Source organism: Emydura macquarii, unplaced genomic scaffold, assembly GCF_026122565.2.
Source record: "Emydura macquarii macquarii isolate MOO-44397 ecotype Brisbane River unplaced genomic scaffold, CSIRO-AGI_Emac_v2 contig_691, whole genome shotgun sequence".
Classification (NCBI taxonomy): Eukaryota; Metazoa; Chordata; order Testudines; family Chelidae; genus Emydura; species Emydura macquarii.
In genome coordinates, this window is record NW_027130828.1 from 9,014,999 (window position 1) to 9,028,380 (window position 13,382).

General features: G+C 51.7%; 1 protein-coding gene across 1 annotated transcript; it reads right to left on the bottom strand.

Annotated features, from left to right (window-relative positions):
- Window positions 1–257: 257 nt before the first annotated feature.
- On the bottom strand, window positions 258–10,999 carry BARHL1 (BarH like homeobox 1). The gene is made up of 3 exons (XM_067541612.1): window positions 10,474–10,999; window positions 5,692–5,914; window positions 258–2,519 (listed from the first exon to the last, which is right to left on the bottom strand). The coding sequence occupies exons 1-3, from the start codon at window positions 10,928–10,930 to the stop codon at window positions 2,225–2,227; spliced, it is 975 nt and encodes a 324-aa protein (XP_067397713.1). The 5' UTR covers window positions 10,931–10,999; the 3' UTR covers window positions 258–2,224.
- Between the last annotated feature and the right edge of the window lie 2,383 nt (window positions 11,000–13,382).

The window sequence follows — 13,382 nt, forward strand, 5'->3', positions numbered from 1 at the left end:
TCTCTGGGGACTGATCCTGCTGGAGTCAGAGGGCCTGATTTTCTTCCCCCGGGGGGTGGAAATCAGGAGTGACTCCGTTTCCGTCAGTGGTGGTTCTCCTCTCTCTTCCACTGGTGTCAATCAGCAGTGACTTCCCTTGAGTGGAGGGAGTTACAACCCAGCAGAATCAGGCCCCTCTCTTTGAGTGGCCAAAATCTCGGGCTCAGAGCCGTGCAAACTTCTCTCCCCCCCCCCCTTCTCCTCTTTGGCTACTTTGATTCTGCCAGAGTAAACAGCATAAAAAACCCAGACCCGCCCGCGAATGACTGGATCTGCTCGTTTGTAAAGAAGTTTATTTTCCACATTTAAAAAAGAGAAAGAGCCAGAGTTGTTCTGATCTCCTGAAAGCAGAAATTCTCCTTCGCTGCTTTTCCTTGCGAAGTCCAGAAAGGAGAAGCCGGGATACAGACTCACAAGAATCACTTACACAAATACGGCCTCAGGGTTCACGAATAAATAATTCATATACATTTTTGCACACCGTATTTACATTTTTTGTTAGTTACATACTTTTGAAAACTCTTGGTTTAGCATCAAAGGGCTTTTCTTACACTCCCCAGCAAGCCGACGCTGGTGCCGTGTCGATGGCTGCCGAGCTGTTCCTTATGGGTCTAATTCGGGTACAGATATTGAATAATTACGGATCCAATTAGGGTGCAGGCATTGTATATTTCACGTCCCTGCCACCCCCCACCCCAATTCCTGTACACTGTTATGTACAAAGGCCAGGAATTGCCGCCCGAGCACGAAGCACGGCATGGGGGGTGGCAGGGAGGAGAAGGGCGAATACGCCCTCGGGAACAAACAAACAACAATTAGAAACGATGCTCCGGTGCCCTAGTTTAATTTGCAATTATCTTTGCCTTACTCCTCCAATCCTTGCTCAGGCAGAACTCCCACTGAAGTCAGTGGAGTATTGAGCCTGTGGGAAGTCTGTCTGTCTGTCTTTCCAGTGAGTGTGTTTGTGACAGACGCACCGATGGGTCACAGGTCATTTTTTTAAAATTAGGCTCACTCAAAATAATAATAATCCGAGCTATTTAGACCTGGCGTTCGCCGTTCTGGACACACACACTCGCGCTGGGCTCGTTGCAGGGAAACAGGAAAGGGTTAATTCACCGTGACCACGGCGCGAAAAGCGTCTGCTAGGAACTCGAAACTCCAGCCTGGAATGAGCAAGGCGCTAGTCCTGTTGGTGCAACAAACCTTCGAGCGGCTCTAGAAGTGGAACGCCGTAAATTCTTTAAAGGGAACCGAAACCAAGGATCTTTTTAAACCGTGTGTCTCCGACCCACACGATGCTTGGGCATAAATGTCGTTTTGTTATTATTGATCTTTGAAAAATTAACACCTCTCTTAATAGCTTTGATCATCAGATTAATTCCCTTTCTCTCTTCAAACTCAGGCCACCTGAGGGAGGCACGTTTCTGAATCCTGCCCCGTGTGGCCATTCCTTAAATATTGATTCGATCTGGGGGGCGTCTCTGGCCTGAAATCCCCTTTGTGTGTGCGGCAAACTTTAGTGCTAGACAGTGGGAGAGCGGGGTAGGAAAGCCTCAGTGGCAAAAAGAGGGAAAAATGCCGAAAACATCTTGGGGGGGTGGTTTATATACTGCGGAGCGTTCTAATGTTGTCCCCCCGGTGTTTCTGAGCAGGGTTGTGAACTGTATTGAAAGCTCTTCCAGGAGGGAGCTAACGGTGCCTGTGTCTGTGCGGTGGGCGACCACGGAGCCTTTGTTCCTATGTGTTTGTTTGTTTCTTTCCTTGTAGCGCCTCTGTCTGTCCCCCCCCCCCCCCAGTTGTGATTTACAGAGACGCTTTCCACGTGCTTGCGTTGAAGTTTGGTTTGTGGGTTCCCCTTTCTCCGGCTCTGGGCAGGCGACGTCTCGCCTCCTGCCAGGGGCTGCTCGCTAACGGGGTGCGGAGCCGGAGAGGGGCACCGCGAGTGCGCACAAGATTTTAGCTGGGTTCCCCCCCCCCCCGGCCAAGTTTCTCTGGCTTCTGCAGGGTGAATGACTGTTCTGGTGGGTGGGTGCCGGTGTCGAAGTACCAAGGACCTGGTCCGCCTCTCTCCCTCCATCGTCCCGTGCGGCTCGGCGCACAGTTTCTGCGGCTAGGGACGGTCTGCGCCAGGGAGCCGAGGCGGGGCACCTGGGCGTCCTTGGCCGCGCGGGGAGTTGGCGCTTCACCGCGGCTGAGCCGCCCGGGGGAGGACGCCTGCCAAAGGGGGCAAGGGTGGGGGCGGCTCGCTCCCCCCCTGCAGTCCGTGGATGAGGATCCTGGGTACTAAAGGTCTCTGCAAAGCCGGGGGAGGGGCGCTGGGACCCCGGTACAGGTATAGGGCCGCTCCGGGATCCAGGTTGGAGACCAAACTCTGCGGGTAGAAATAAGGAGACGGGAACATGCGCTGGAGGGCTGAGTAATTCCCCGCTTCCGCCAGCAGCTCCAGCCCCACGGCTGTCTGCCTCTTCCACTTGGTCCTGGGGAGGGAAGCCAAGATACCCGGGTCAGGAGGGAGCCAACATGCTACACACAAAAAAACCCGCCCCCTCCACCCTGGACTGAGCAGAGGTAGCCAAACGCCTGGCCTGCCCTGTGCAAGTCACCTGAACCCCCCCAGCTACTTCGGAGTTTGCAACTCTTCAGCCCCGGTTATCGCAGAAGCAGCCGAGCCCCTGGAGCTCCCCCCGCCCCACTGCAGCCACAGGTGGGTAGAAGTGCAGCACACCTGAGGTCTAGCCTGCGTGGCGAGCTGTGGGATCTCTCACACAAACACACACACACTTTTTTTTTTTTTTGCTGAACCGCGGAACAACAACATCATTTGTTTTCCTGTTCTTTGCGGACCAAAAGCCTCTCCCTGCAGCTACGGATTTTCCCAGCTGCCAGGACTGAATGAGGCGGCGCTCTCCGGATGTTCACCGTGAGAACATGGATGTTGAGCGCGGGGAGGACGTGGGGGAGAGAAAGGGAAATTGACAAGACTATTCCTTGCCCTCTGTCTATGCGTGCACACGAGAACAGTGTCATCAGTGTAATGCGAACTAGGACGCATGAGCTGCGGTGAATATTTTATCGTGTGTTGTGATCATCAGAACTAGGTGTGATTATTATATTATTGTTAGGAACAGGTATCTAATGTGTCAGCTGGTGTCTCTGATGCCATTTGCCTGAGCTGGAAAAAATATATTCAGACAACTGGTATCAGACATGCTATCTGCTGTATTGTGTGTTTGTGTAATAATAATATGCGATCACAACACAACATGCTATCTGCTGTATTGTGTGTTTGTGTAATAATAATATGCGATCACAACACAGGATAACATGTAATTGCACAGACGCAGATATATAGTGCTTGGAAACCTGCATCTCTAATTTCCCAGCTCAGGCAGATGATTATCTATCTATCTATCTGTCTGTCTATCTGTATAATCTAATCTAATGTAATAGTGTATGATGATCACATGCTGACATATGATTACACACACTCATTAATAGTTCGGCATTATCTGCACTACTTTACGTTTGGAATCTTGTTCATTTCTAATCGATGCGCTTGTGTTGTTAAAACTTTCACACAAGCATCTGAAAATCACTTAACCCAAATTAAAGCTCTGTGACAAAGCTCAGATTTCAGATGAAGCTAGAAGGATGGAATTCATGCAAAGTCTTTAGGAATCTGGTGGTTAGACTTGGGAGAGGGGGGGAGAGAAATAGCACCTGAAATTTTTATAGCACCATTAGACTTTAGTTGAAACCAAATTAAAAAAAACCCTAAACGGGGAAAATAAACTCTGACGTGCCCGCGCCTAGTCCACACAGACTTGGTTCCCTCAAAACTGAAGAGATCGGTCCATGCAAATTATTCTCACAAGATTTGTTCTGGTTCCTTTTTTTGTTTGTTTGTTTTCTTTTTTCCCAAAAAATATAAAAAAGCAAATGTTGTGAGCGATTTCTAAGTGATACTATGAAAGCATTGCCCAGAACTGACCTGGGACAGACCGACATCGCTTTCTGCCGGGGGGGTGGGAAATAAACCGATTCAAAGGGGCAACATCGTATTTGGAAGATTGTATTTTTCCTTTTGATGTAAGACAAGCACAGCACCTTCAAGAATCACGCTCTTAAAGCCACAGAGGGTGAAGGAGGGAGGACATGTCCTCGGGGGGTGGTAACCCCGAAAACCAGGCGTGCTGCTCGGTTTGTTCTGAGGAGGATTGTTCTAAAACCAGTTGCTAAAGCGGGGCAGGAGGGTCAGAGCCCCGGGCCGGCGAGATGCGGGTGTCGGGACGTGCTGCCATCCATCAGCTGAGCCCAGCAAACGGCTCGAGCCTTTGGCAGGTTTGTCGCTGAAGCGCCAGACCTATTTCCCCCAGTAAATTATTCATCATAATAATAATTGTGTAATTACTGTAACGGGTGTTAATTATTGATGCCCGGGATTTATTATTCATGGGGCCGGTGTGTTATGCTGTGGTGTTGCTCTAAAAGTGCGGGCCGCCTTTTGGCCTGAACGGGTCTGGTTGTGATTCCTGGGAGCCCGGGGGACGTGGATGCGGGGCTGAGCGCAGGACCGCGCTGGGGAGGGGGAGACAATTGCTGTGGGGGGGGGGTTGAGGTTTTTTTAAGCAAGTTCACTTTAAAAAGAGACTCGGAGGCACGTGTTGCTCCCCTGTCCCAGCCTGCTGCGGAAGGGGCTCAAGATCTGCTCGCCCTGGTTAGCCCCGGGTGCAGATGACTGGGCTGCGCATCTTCGCCCTCATTATCCCGAGTGTGTCTGTGTTTGCCGCACACCCAGGTATTTGTCACCCACTCCGGGCTCGGGCAGGGCTGCCCCGGGTGCCTCTCTCACCGCGATTCGGTTCTAGGAGCGGTTTCCAAGCTCCTCTCCCCCCCCCCCCCAATCTGCTGCTGGTTCTCAGCGTCTGGGGCCCCGATCCCGCGGTGCTTTAGGGACCCCTTCGAGTCAGCGGGGGGGGCTGATGCGGGGTGACCCTGGGGCTACGTTTGGGGAGCAGAGTTCCTGAGCAGCGAAGTGACTGGGGGAGCTGCTCTGTCAGCACCTGGCTTAGCGATTCGGTCCAGGTCAGGTCAGGTCAGGTCAGGTCCCCCCCCCCCCTTGGCGCCCCGCCAGGCGGGGGGCGGCTTGGTTCATGGCCAGATTTCCTGCGCTCTCCCTCGCCCCGGGTTTATTGGAAAGGCCCGGGCCGATCGTCCGCTGTTGCTCTCTGGAAACCTGCCAGACGGGAGGGGGCTCGGCTGCATTTGCAGCCCGGCAAATCCCTGCGGTTCGCTGCCAGCTCGCAGCAAACGGGGGGTGGGGGGGACACTTTCCAGGCACCCCGCCTTCCGGCACAGCCCGCTCCGTCTCCAGCGAAAACCGGCCGGCAGCGCCTTCACCGGGGGTCCTGACTCACCGCTGCTGACCTGGGGCTGTTCGAGTCCAGGACCTGCCCCCCCCGCCCCCCCTTCCCTGCAAAACGTCCCCTTCGGAGGCGCTTGGAAACACGGGGGTGTGCAGGGACTCGCTCCGAGCCGCTGCCTACGGCTGGAGTTGGTTATGTGGGGGGGCCCAGATGCTGCCCTCGGGACTCCCCCAGGCTGGGGGGGGGGGTGTCCCCCGGGAGGTGTGCGCTGCAGTGTGTTTACCTTCTGTTCTGGTACCACGTTTTCACCTGGGTGTCAGTGAGGTTGAGGGAGGCCGCCAGCTCCATCCTGTCCTGCACACTCAGGTACTTCTGTCTCTCGAAGCTCCGCTCCAGCTGCGCCAGCTGGTGATCTGTGAAGGCGGTGCGGGCTTTCCGCGGCTTTTTCAGCCTCACTGGGGGGCTGTCCCTGGAGCTGGAGATTTCTCGGTCCCCTTCTTCTTTCACTGGGGCCGGCAGGGAGAGGGAGAAAGAAGGCGAAATCAGGTCAGGACAGAAAGAGAGAAAGAAAGAAAGAAAGAAAGAAAGAAAGAGAGGTGATACAAAGCAATGGGTGGCGGAGCAAGAAATCTGTCTCACTCGCTCTCACACACACACACATACACACACACACACACACATACACACCCGCCCATTGTTTTGCAAATGCAAAGGCCAGCCCGGAGTTTTGCCTTCCCTCCCGGCCCCTGACGTTCTGTGGTTCGCGCTGCATTAGCGCGATGGGATTCAAATGCCCTGCCTCGCGGAAGGAAGGCAAGGAGGGAATGCAGAAGAAGTGGGAAAAGAAAAGCAAAGGCTGGGCATGACCGGATATGGGAATAACAGCCAATGGCACCTGCCAGAGATGCAGTTCAAATAGTGATTGTGTGTTTGTGTGTGTGTGTGTGTGTGTGTGTGGAGAGAGAGAATCCCTGGGGGGGGAGGCTAACAGATCCATAGAGTATGCATAGGACACACACAGGATTGAGCCGTATCTTTTAGTAGAAGTTTCCATTTGCCCCCCCCCCCCTTACCCCCCAAATTCTGCGAACTCTTGGAGTGAATGATTGGGTTCCTTTGCCTGTCTTCCTCCGCTGGCATGCCTGACAGCGGAGTTTCTCCATCTGCTCCGGATGTACCCCAATCAACCCTACCAATTTTACCGCATGTCTTGATTAGTTTATTTTTGTACAGGAAAAATAAAAGTGTGTGTGGGGGGGGGGGGGGAATCTGGATTGGCTGACCATAAAGTTGAGGGGCTGAAGATTCTTAGTCGGTGCGGATCTTAGTTAGTGTTAGCAGATTCTTAGCAGCGCGTACATTTCATTCATCGCATGCTTTAAAAGAGCCACTTTTCACTGGCAAGTTATTGTTAATACACTGTAAAGAAATGCCTGTATATCTGCGGAGGGCATATGGCCCACGGGCATAAAACAAACAGAGTTCTTAAAGGTCTAGACGGAAACATTTGAGAAGTGGTGCCGCGAGACGCTGCTTTTGCTATGATTTAACTTTTAAAGTGCCTAATGAGATGTTGTATTGATGGTTCATTAATGCAGGAAAGTCGGTGTGTTCCTATAATATACACACAAGCAGATCGGTATATCGCAGACACACAGAGATGGTGATAGCTGGAAAGAATGATTTACACCAGAAAACATCTGTACTAGATTGGAAATTCTAAGCAAGAAAAGATCTGGTTCCCCCCCCCCCCTCCTTAAAGAGATTATATAACAAAAAGCTTCAGTTTATATAAATTGGCCGCATTAGGTTTTTACGGGGGTTTCTGGTAAATTTCATTGTGAAAGGTTTTAGAAGTGACAGGGCTATAGTTGAATGCGAGTTGATTTCTCTCTGTAGGAAGACAATAATCCGGTTAATTGAGCCACCAGGGAACGAAAACCCTTCAACCAGAAATCCAGAATCTAGCAGACCAGATAGAGACCAAACCCGTGGAATAGCTCTTAAACATGAGCTTCTGTTTCATTTAATGGCGAAACAAACAACCCCTGATCGTCTCTCCCCCGCCCCCCAAATAAAATAAAAGATGGCCTGTGGCTTCTGCAGAGATGATAGTTTGGAAAACACCCTTTCAATGGACTCTTCATGATGTTTATTTCAGTTCTTAGGGTAAATCGATCCGGGAGAAACTGGGGGTGGGGAGGCATTATTAGACTGGTCATTTAAACGATTGCAGATGTAGATGTATTGCCTTAGACGTCCCTGGGAATTTGGGAAGCAGGCTCTGATCCAAACACTTAAACATTATTAAAGTTTGGACTTGGAAAAAAGTTAATCGGGAAAAAGAGCGAGCGAGAGAGAAATGCCCGAGTTTGGAACACGATGGGCTAATACGGAGTGTTCTCCCCGATTCGCTGCAAGTCCCGATTAGCCACTGACCGCCCCTTTGGATTTCAAGCCAGTTGAATACAAAACAGACAGTTTCTCCGCTTTCCCTACCACTAGTCAGCCCAGCTCCAAAAGGTGTTTAGCCGATTCAAATAAAATTAAACACCTTCCTTAAAAGCGCTTTCTTTGGACAGCTCGAGCCGTGATGAAGGGAGTTTTTCTGATACAACTCAGAGTTTTTTTTTCCTGACTTAAAAAAAAAAAAGTTCATGTTTTGGCTACATAGAAACGCGGGGGAGGCGTTTATTTTTGATCTGGGCTAAATCCTGAAATCCTGAGTTAGGCGCAGCATGTTCCAGCACTTTTAAAACAAAACCCCCCACTGAACTCGGTAAACTCTGCCTGTAAATCCAGGGCATCCTGTAGCCTTCAGCTCTTCTTCAGGCGAGCTCCTTATTTAAACGCGTGGAAAGCCTGACTTAAAATCGGAGTAAGGGACCCTAAGTTTGGGACTGGGCCTTATATTTTTAAACAATTCGAGGATTGCTTGTTATCATTTGATGCGTTCAATTTATTTCCCTCCACCTCTGCTTTTATTCGAGTTTCTCCTCGTAGGAAAGAGGAAAACTGTCTTTTGCTTGCACTGGGGAATGGCTGGTTAGCGCTGGTTGCCTTTTATTATTATTATCATCATTATTTAATTGCTTACTATGAAATGCAATGTCTCCGCTCCCACTTGCAGGCGGCCTGGTTGTGCATTGCTTTGCTAAGAAATACTAAATGTTAAAGATTTGTTTGAAAAACTTCCTATTGAGTATCAAAAATATCTATAGCTTGTATTAACTGCTTTCATGTAGTAACAAGCCTGCATTTTATTTTTCTACTTAGTTTCTTTCGCAGCTTGGCAGTTTTGAAAAGAGAGACAGGCTAACAGGATTTAATTTTTTTTTTAAAAGCTTGTAATGTTGACTTCCATTTGATCACATTCCTTCAAAAGACGGGAGCCAATCTCTGTTCCTGCCCACCGAGATAACTTTCATTTCGTTCATTGAAAGCTCAGGTTTATTGTGAGAGGGATGAAAATATAAAATGCAGATTCATCTGGACATATTCGAAAAGGCTGGGGTCGTGAGATTCCAAGATCTGCTTGGCAAATAGTTTTCTGCCTAAAATACATTTTTAAATAGGCACATTTCCCCCTCGCTTCCATGTGAATGAATTTAATGGTTAGTTGTTGTTTTTTGTTTGGTTTTGGTAACTTATCTGATGTAAAGTAGAGGTTGGGAATTAGTTGTAATTAAAATTGTGAGGTCAGTAGGTAAAAATAATATTAAGAAAGATACAAATAACGAAGCAGCCAGAGAATATCAAATGTATCTACTTCCAAGGAAATTCAGGCCTATTTTTACCATCTCCCTCATTCGCTCTTTCTTTCAGTCACCCAGAAATACAATATGCATAATTTAGGAATGCAGCAGAAATCTTATTCTGCCTGATGTGCCAATATGCATTACTGCAACCAGAGTCGCGCAGACTTCAAACCTTCGCTTTAAAATTATTTGATCCCTTATGGACTTTTTTTTTGGCAGAGGTGCGAAATAGCCATTTGTAAAGTTTTAAAAGAAATAGCGAGAGGCTGAACACACTTGCCCGGATACACTCAAATCAGACACACCGGGGGGAAAAAGCAGCGGGTTTATAGAAAGTCCCTCTCAAGCACGTGAAATTTAAATGCCATTCTCCTGCTAGTTCATTTCACTAACTCGAAGGAGAAGAATCTCGCTTTTCATTATGACTTTTATCCACGTTTGCAAAGTTTTGTAACAGAGCAGAGGTGCCCTCGCGAATTGGTTGGAGGTCAAATTCATTCTGAGCACCCTGAAGCTATTTAAAGAACACTGTTCTTTGTAAAAACCTCACCGCTCCCCCGCTTATCTAAAAGGCAAGGGATAAATCTAAAGCGTGGGGCAACCATTTCCGGCGGGCTCTTTTCGTTTGTCAGTAGATCGAAAGCAAAATTCCAAGAGCCTTAAAGGGTGCGCGGTGTAGTAACCAATTGCCCGCTGAAAATACACCGCCTCGCGCAATGAAATCGCTCAAATGAAATGTATGGATGCAGTTCTTTGGCATATCCCGCTCCTGGGAGGAATAATTATTCCGATCTTTGCAGGGTGCGGAAATTCTGCGGGTTTAAATCGAAGGAGCGGATTAATTTGTATTTTTCGCCCCAGTTCTCCAATATCCCCCAATCCGATGCGATAAATCCCCCTATCCGCCCCCCACTATTTAGAGTCCGGCCTGGCTATTTTCAGCCCCAGCTTTGTGAAGTTTGCATTATTTATCCCCGGTTTCCGGCCTGTCTGCGGCAGGTATAAAGAACCAGGCTTCCTCCCAGACAGAACCTGACCGATCAATAGCGAATTAAGGCTATTCCCGCTAGAAATAACCGGGAATCAAATCAGCCCCCGTCTGGTTATTTTCCCAGCGACAGAGGGCAATGGCTCTGCTGGGTAGGAAGTTCGGGTGTGTAGGAAATGTCTTTAAAATGCCTTCACAGCGGAGCAAGGAGCGGAGATAAAGGCTGGAGGGTTTGTTGTTGTTGTTGGTTTTAAAGCCGGGCATGTGGCTGGGGGCAGCCGCTCTGGAGTTGGGGATCTCGCCGCCCCTCGGCTCTTACCTTTGTACTCCGAGTCGGACGAGGCGTTGCTGCTACTTTTGTCCATTTTCTCGCGAAAGTCCTCCCCGGCTTTGGCGGGGATTCGCCCCGCCGGCTCCGAGGCGCTCTCATGGGTGCTGGAGTAAGGCGCACAAGCGGCCAGCGGCTTGCAATCGGCGAGGATGTCCCTGATGAGGAAAGACGAGGTGACGGTGCGGGATTGGGAAGGAGCCGAGACCTGCCCCGGCTGGAGGTGAGCTTCCAAGCTGCCGGCCACTCCTTGCCGGGCGGCCACCGCCTCCAGACAGTCCTTCCCCGGCGAGTGGGGAGACGGGCAGCCGCTGCTGACTTTGGAGCCGGGGCTGAGCGCCTGCGGGGACCTGCACTCCCCCGTCAGAGGGTCTCCTTTGGGCACCGCCGGGCTCCCGGCTCTGTGGGACAGGATGGAGTCGATCCCAAATCCGTTGGCGCCTTCCATGGCCGGGCTTCTCCACCAGCCCCAGCCCCAGCGCTCGCTCGCCCCCGGCGCCCTTCAGGCAGGCATTGGCCGGCGGTCCGGACCGGGCGGGGTAGGGTGGGACCGGCACAAGAGCAAGTTCAGGCTGGGATCCGGGCAGCGAGTGGACCCACGATCCCCTCTGGCGCTGGGCATTAGATATCCAAGGCTCAGCCCTTCTTCTTCAGCATCCCAGCCAGCTGCGTGCGGGGGGGGGGGGGGAGACAGACAGACAGACAGACAGACAGACAGACAGAGAAAGGATTAAAAAGTCCAACTTCGCTTGGGGACCCTCCCCTGCCCCCTGGATTTAATCTAAACCCGCTCGCCCCCACCCCCCGTACATACATCAGCGCTGGGACTCCAGCGGCTGCAGGGTGGAAGGGGAAGCGGAGTGAGGGGTGGGGGAGGAATCGATGCAACCAGGTTTTCAGCGCCTGCACTAGTTAATGGTTCAGAAATCAACGGGGGGGGGAAGGGGGGCCCTGCCTGCCCCTCGGGCCCACCCGGGTTTGGAGCTCGACAGTCGGGGCGGGGGGGGTCCGGCCCCCCCAAAGGCTGGGTGGAGATTTCAGCACCTCCGAAAGCGCCGGGCTGCGGCGGTGGGAAGGGTGGCTGCGGCGGCGCCCATGGTACCGAAGCGGCGCGGCTCCCGGGGGCGCAAAGTGGGGCGGGAGGGGGGGCCCAGGTCTGAGCGGCGGCTCGGCTTCAGCACCTCGGACAGGGACCGCGGCCCGCCTGCGCTCCAGACACCGTCACCCCCTTTAAAAAAAAAATCGAAGAATGCAACAACAACAAAAAAAAACCAATCAACAAAAAAAAAAAAAAAAAAAAAAAAAGCGAACTCGTGTCACTCCAGTTTGGGTTTCTTCGCCGTCTTCTTTTTTAAGGTGCCCCGGCCACGTGGCTGAACCTCCGCCCGCCTCATTGGCTGCCCGGCTTTTTTGGGTGATGTCACGCGCGGCCCGAGGAACCTGATCGCCTTTCCGTTCGATGGGAAGCGACACTGAATTAATTACAGCCCGGATCCGGCTCTTCCCGGGCCGTCGCCGCCCCCTTCGCTTTCATTGCGCCGCTGATGGAGCTGTTAATGGGGTTATTACCCACGGGGGGGGGGGGGGTCGGGCTGGGTTGATGTGGGTGGGTTGGGTTTGGCTGGTGTTTTTAAACTTCTGCTTTCCCCACAATTAGCTGAATCATGAGTTCCTCCCACGCCGAGAAAGTTTTTTCCCCCCTGCGTGTTTAAAAACAAAACCGCAGCAGCAACCCCCCCCGCCCCCCGGCGAGTGATTTAAATGTGCGGTAAATGCCGAGGACAAGGCAGGCGAAGTAAGAATGATTTTTTTCCCCCTCTTTAAAAATGCTCTTAACGAGGACAAAGTTTGATTTATTGGTTTGTTTTTCTGGGCTTGGCGACCCTCCCCCTCTCTTCCTTAAACCGATGGCAGCATTATTACTGAGTGTAAAAATCCGTGCGAACGGGCGATTCGGTTTGGGTGGGTTTTTAAATAAGCTGGAGCGAAAGGTTTCAAAGTTAGACTAACGTCACCCCGGGGACAGACCCGCACCTCCCAGCCACTGGCCGCGGGAGGAGGCGATAATGACAGAGTAGGACCCGGATCCGGAGCAGGATGATCCGGATTCTAATGAGATACTTTATCCGATCCGTCCGATAGGACGAAATAACGCCCGGGGCAGGTATTACCCTGCCATGAAGTACCTGTAATGCTCGATACAATCGAGTTGGGGGGATGCTCAGCACTGTACATGCGAAAGGATTTCGCTGGACGGGCTTTTCTCCTGCCGGGCGAACTCGTTCTACAAACCCCCGTTCTCGTTAAACGCCTAGAAACCATCTCCCTGGCCGAGCGCTGGCCCGCTCTCTGTCTCTCCTTTCCCGGTCTCTCAGTTCGGGGGAGGCGAAGCTGCTCCGTTTCAGCCGCCCAAACTCTCCCAGAAATGCAGAGGAAATAAAGGGTTAGTGGGAGCGTTTCGGGGTGAACGCTAAAGGCGAGTCCCTCCCCCCTTTTCTGGAGCCGTTTCCCTTCCTAGTGCTCCCAGAGGAACGAACGGATCTTGTCTTACATTGTGGAGCTCTTAAAAAAAACAAACCCTACAGAGTTCCTAAGATCTGCACGTCGCTGCCTGTAGTTTAACGGGGCGAAGAATCCGCACTGGAACCGAATTGTACTTCGTTCCGGTGACTCCCCGGCAATACAGCGGGGCGAGTTCCCCAGTGCTTTGACCGGGTCTACACCGTTGAAAGGTTTGCGGACCAATCTGTCGGTCTGTCCATGCACCCCGCCGCTCCCACGTGGCAGTGGGTGTGGATTCTGACCGGCCTTTCACCCCAGCCGGCTGTGGCAGGCCGAGCGGGGAGCGGGGAGCGGGGCCCTTCCCAGGAAGGCCGGGCACTGCCTGCGTCTGTGGGTGC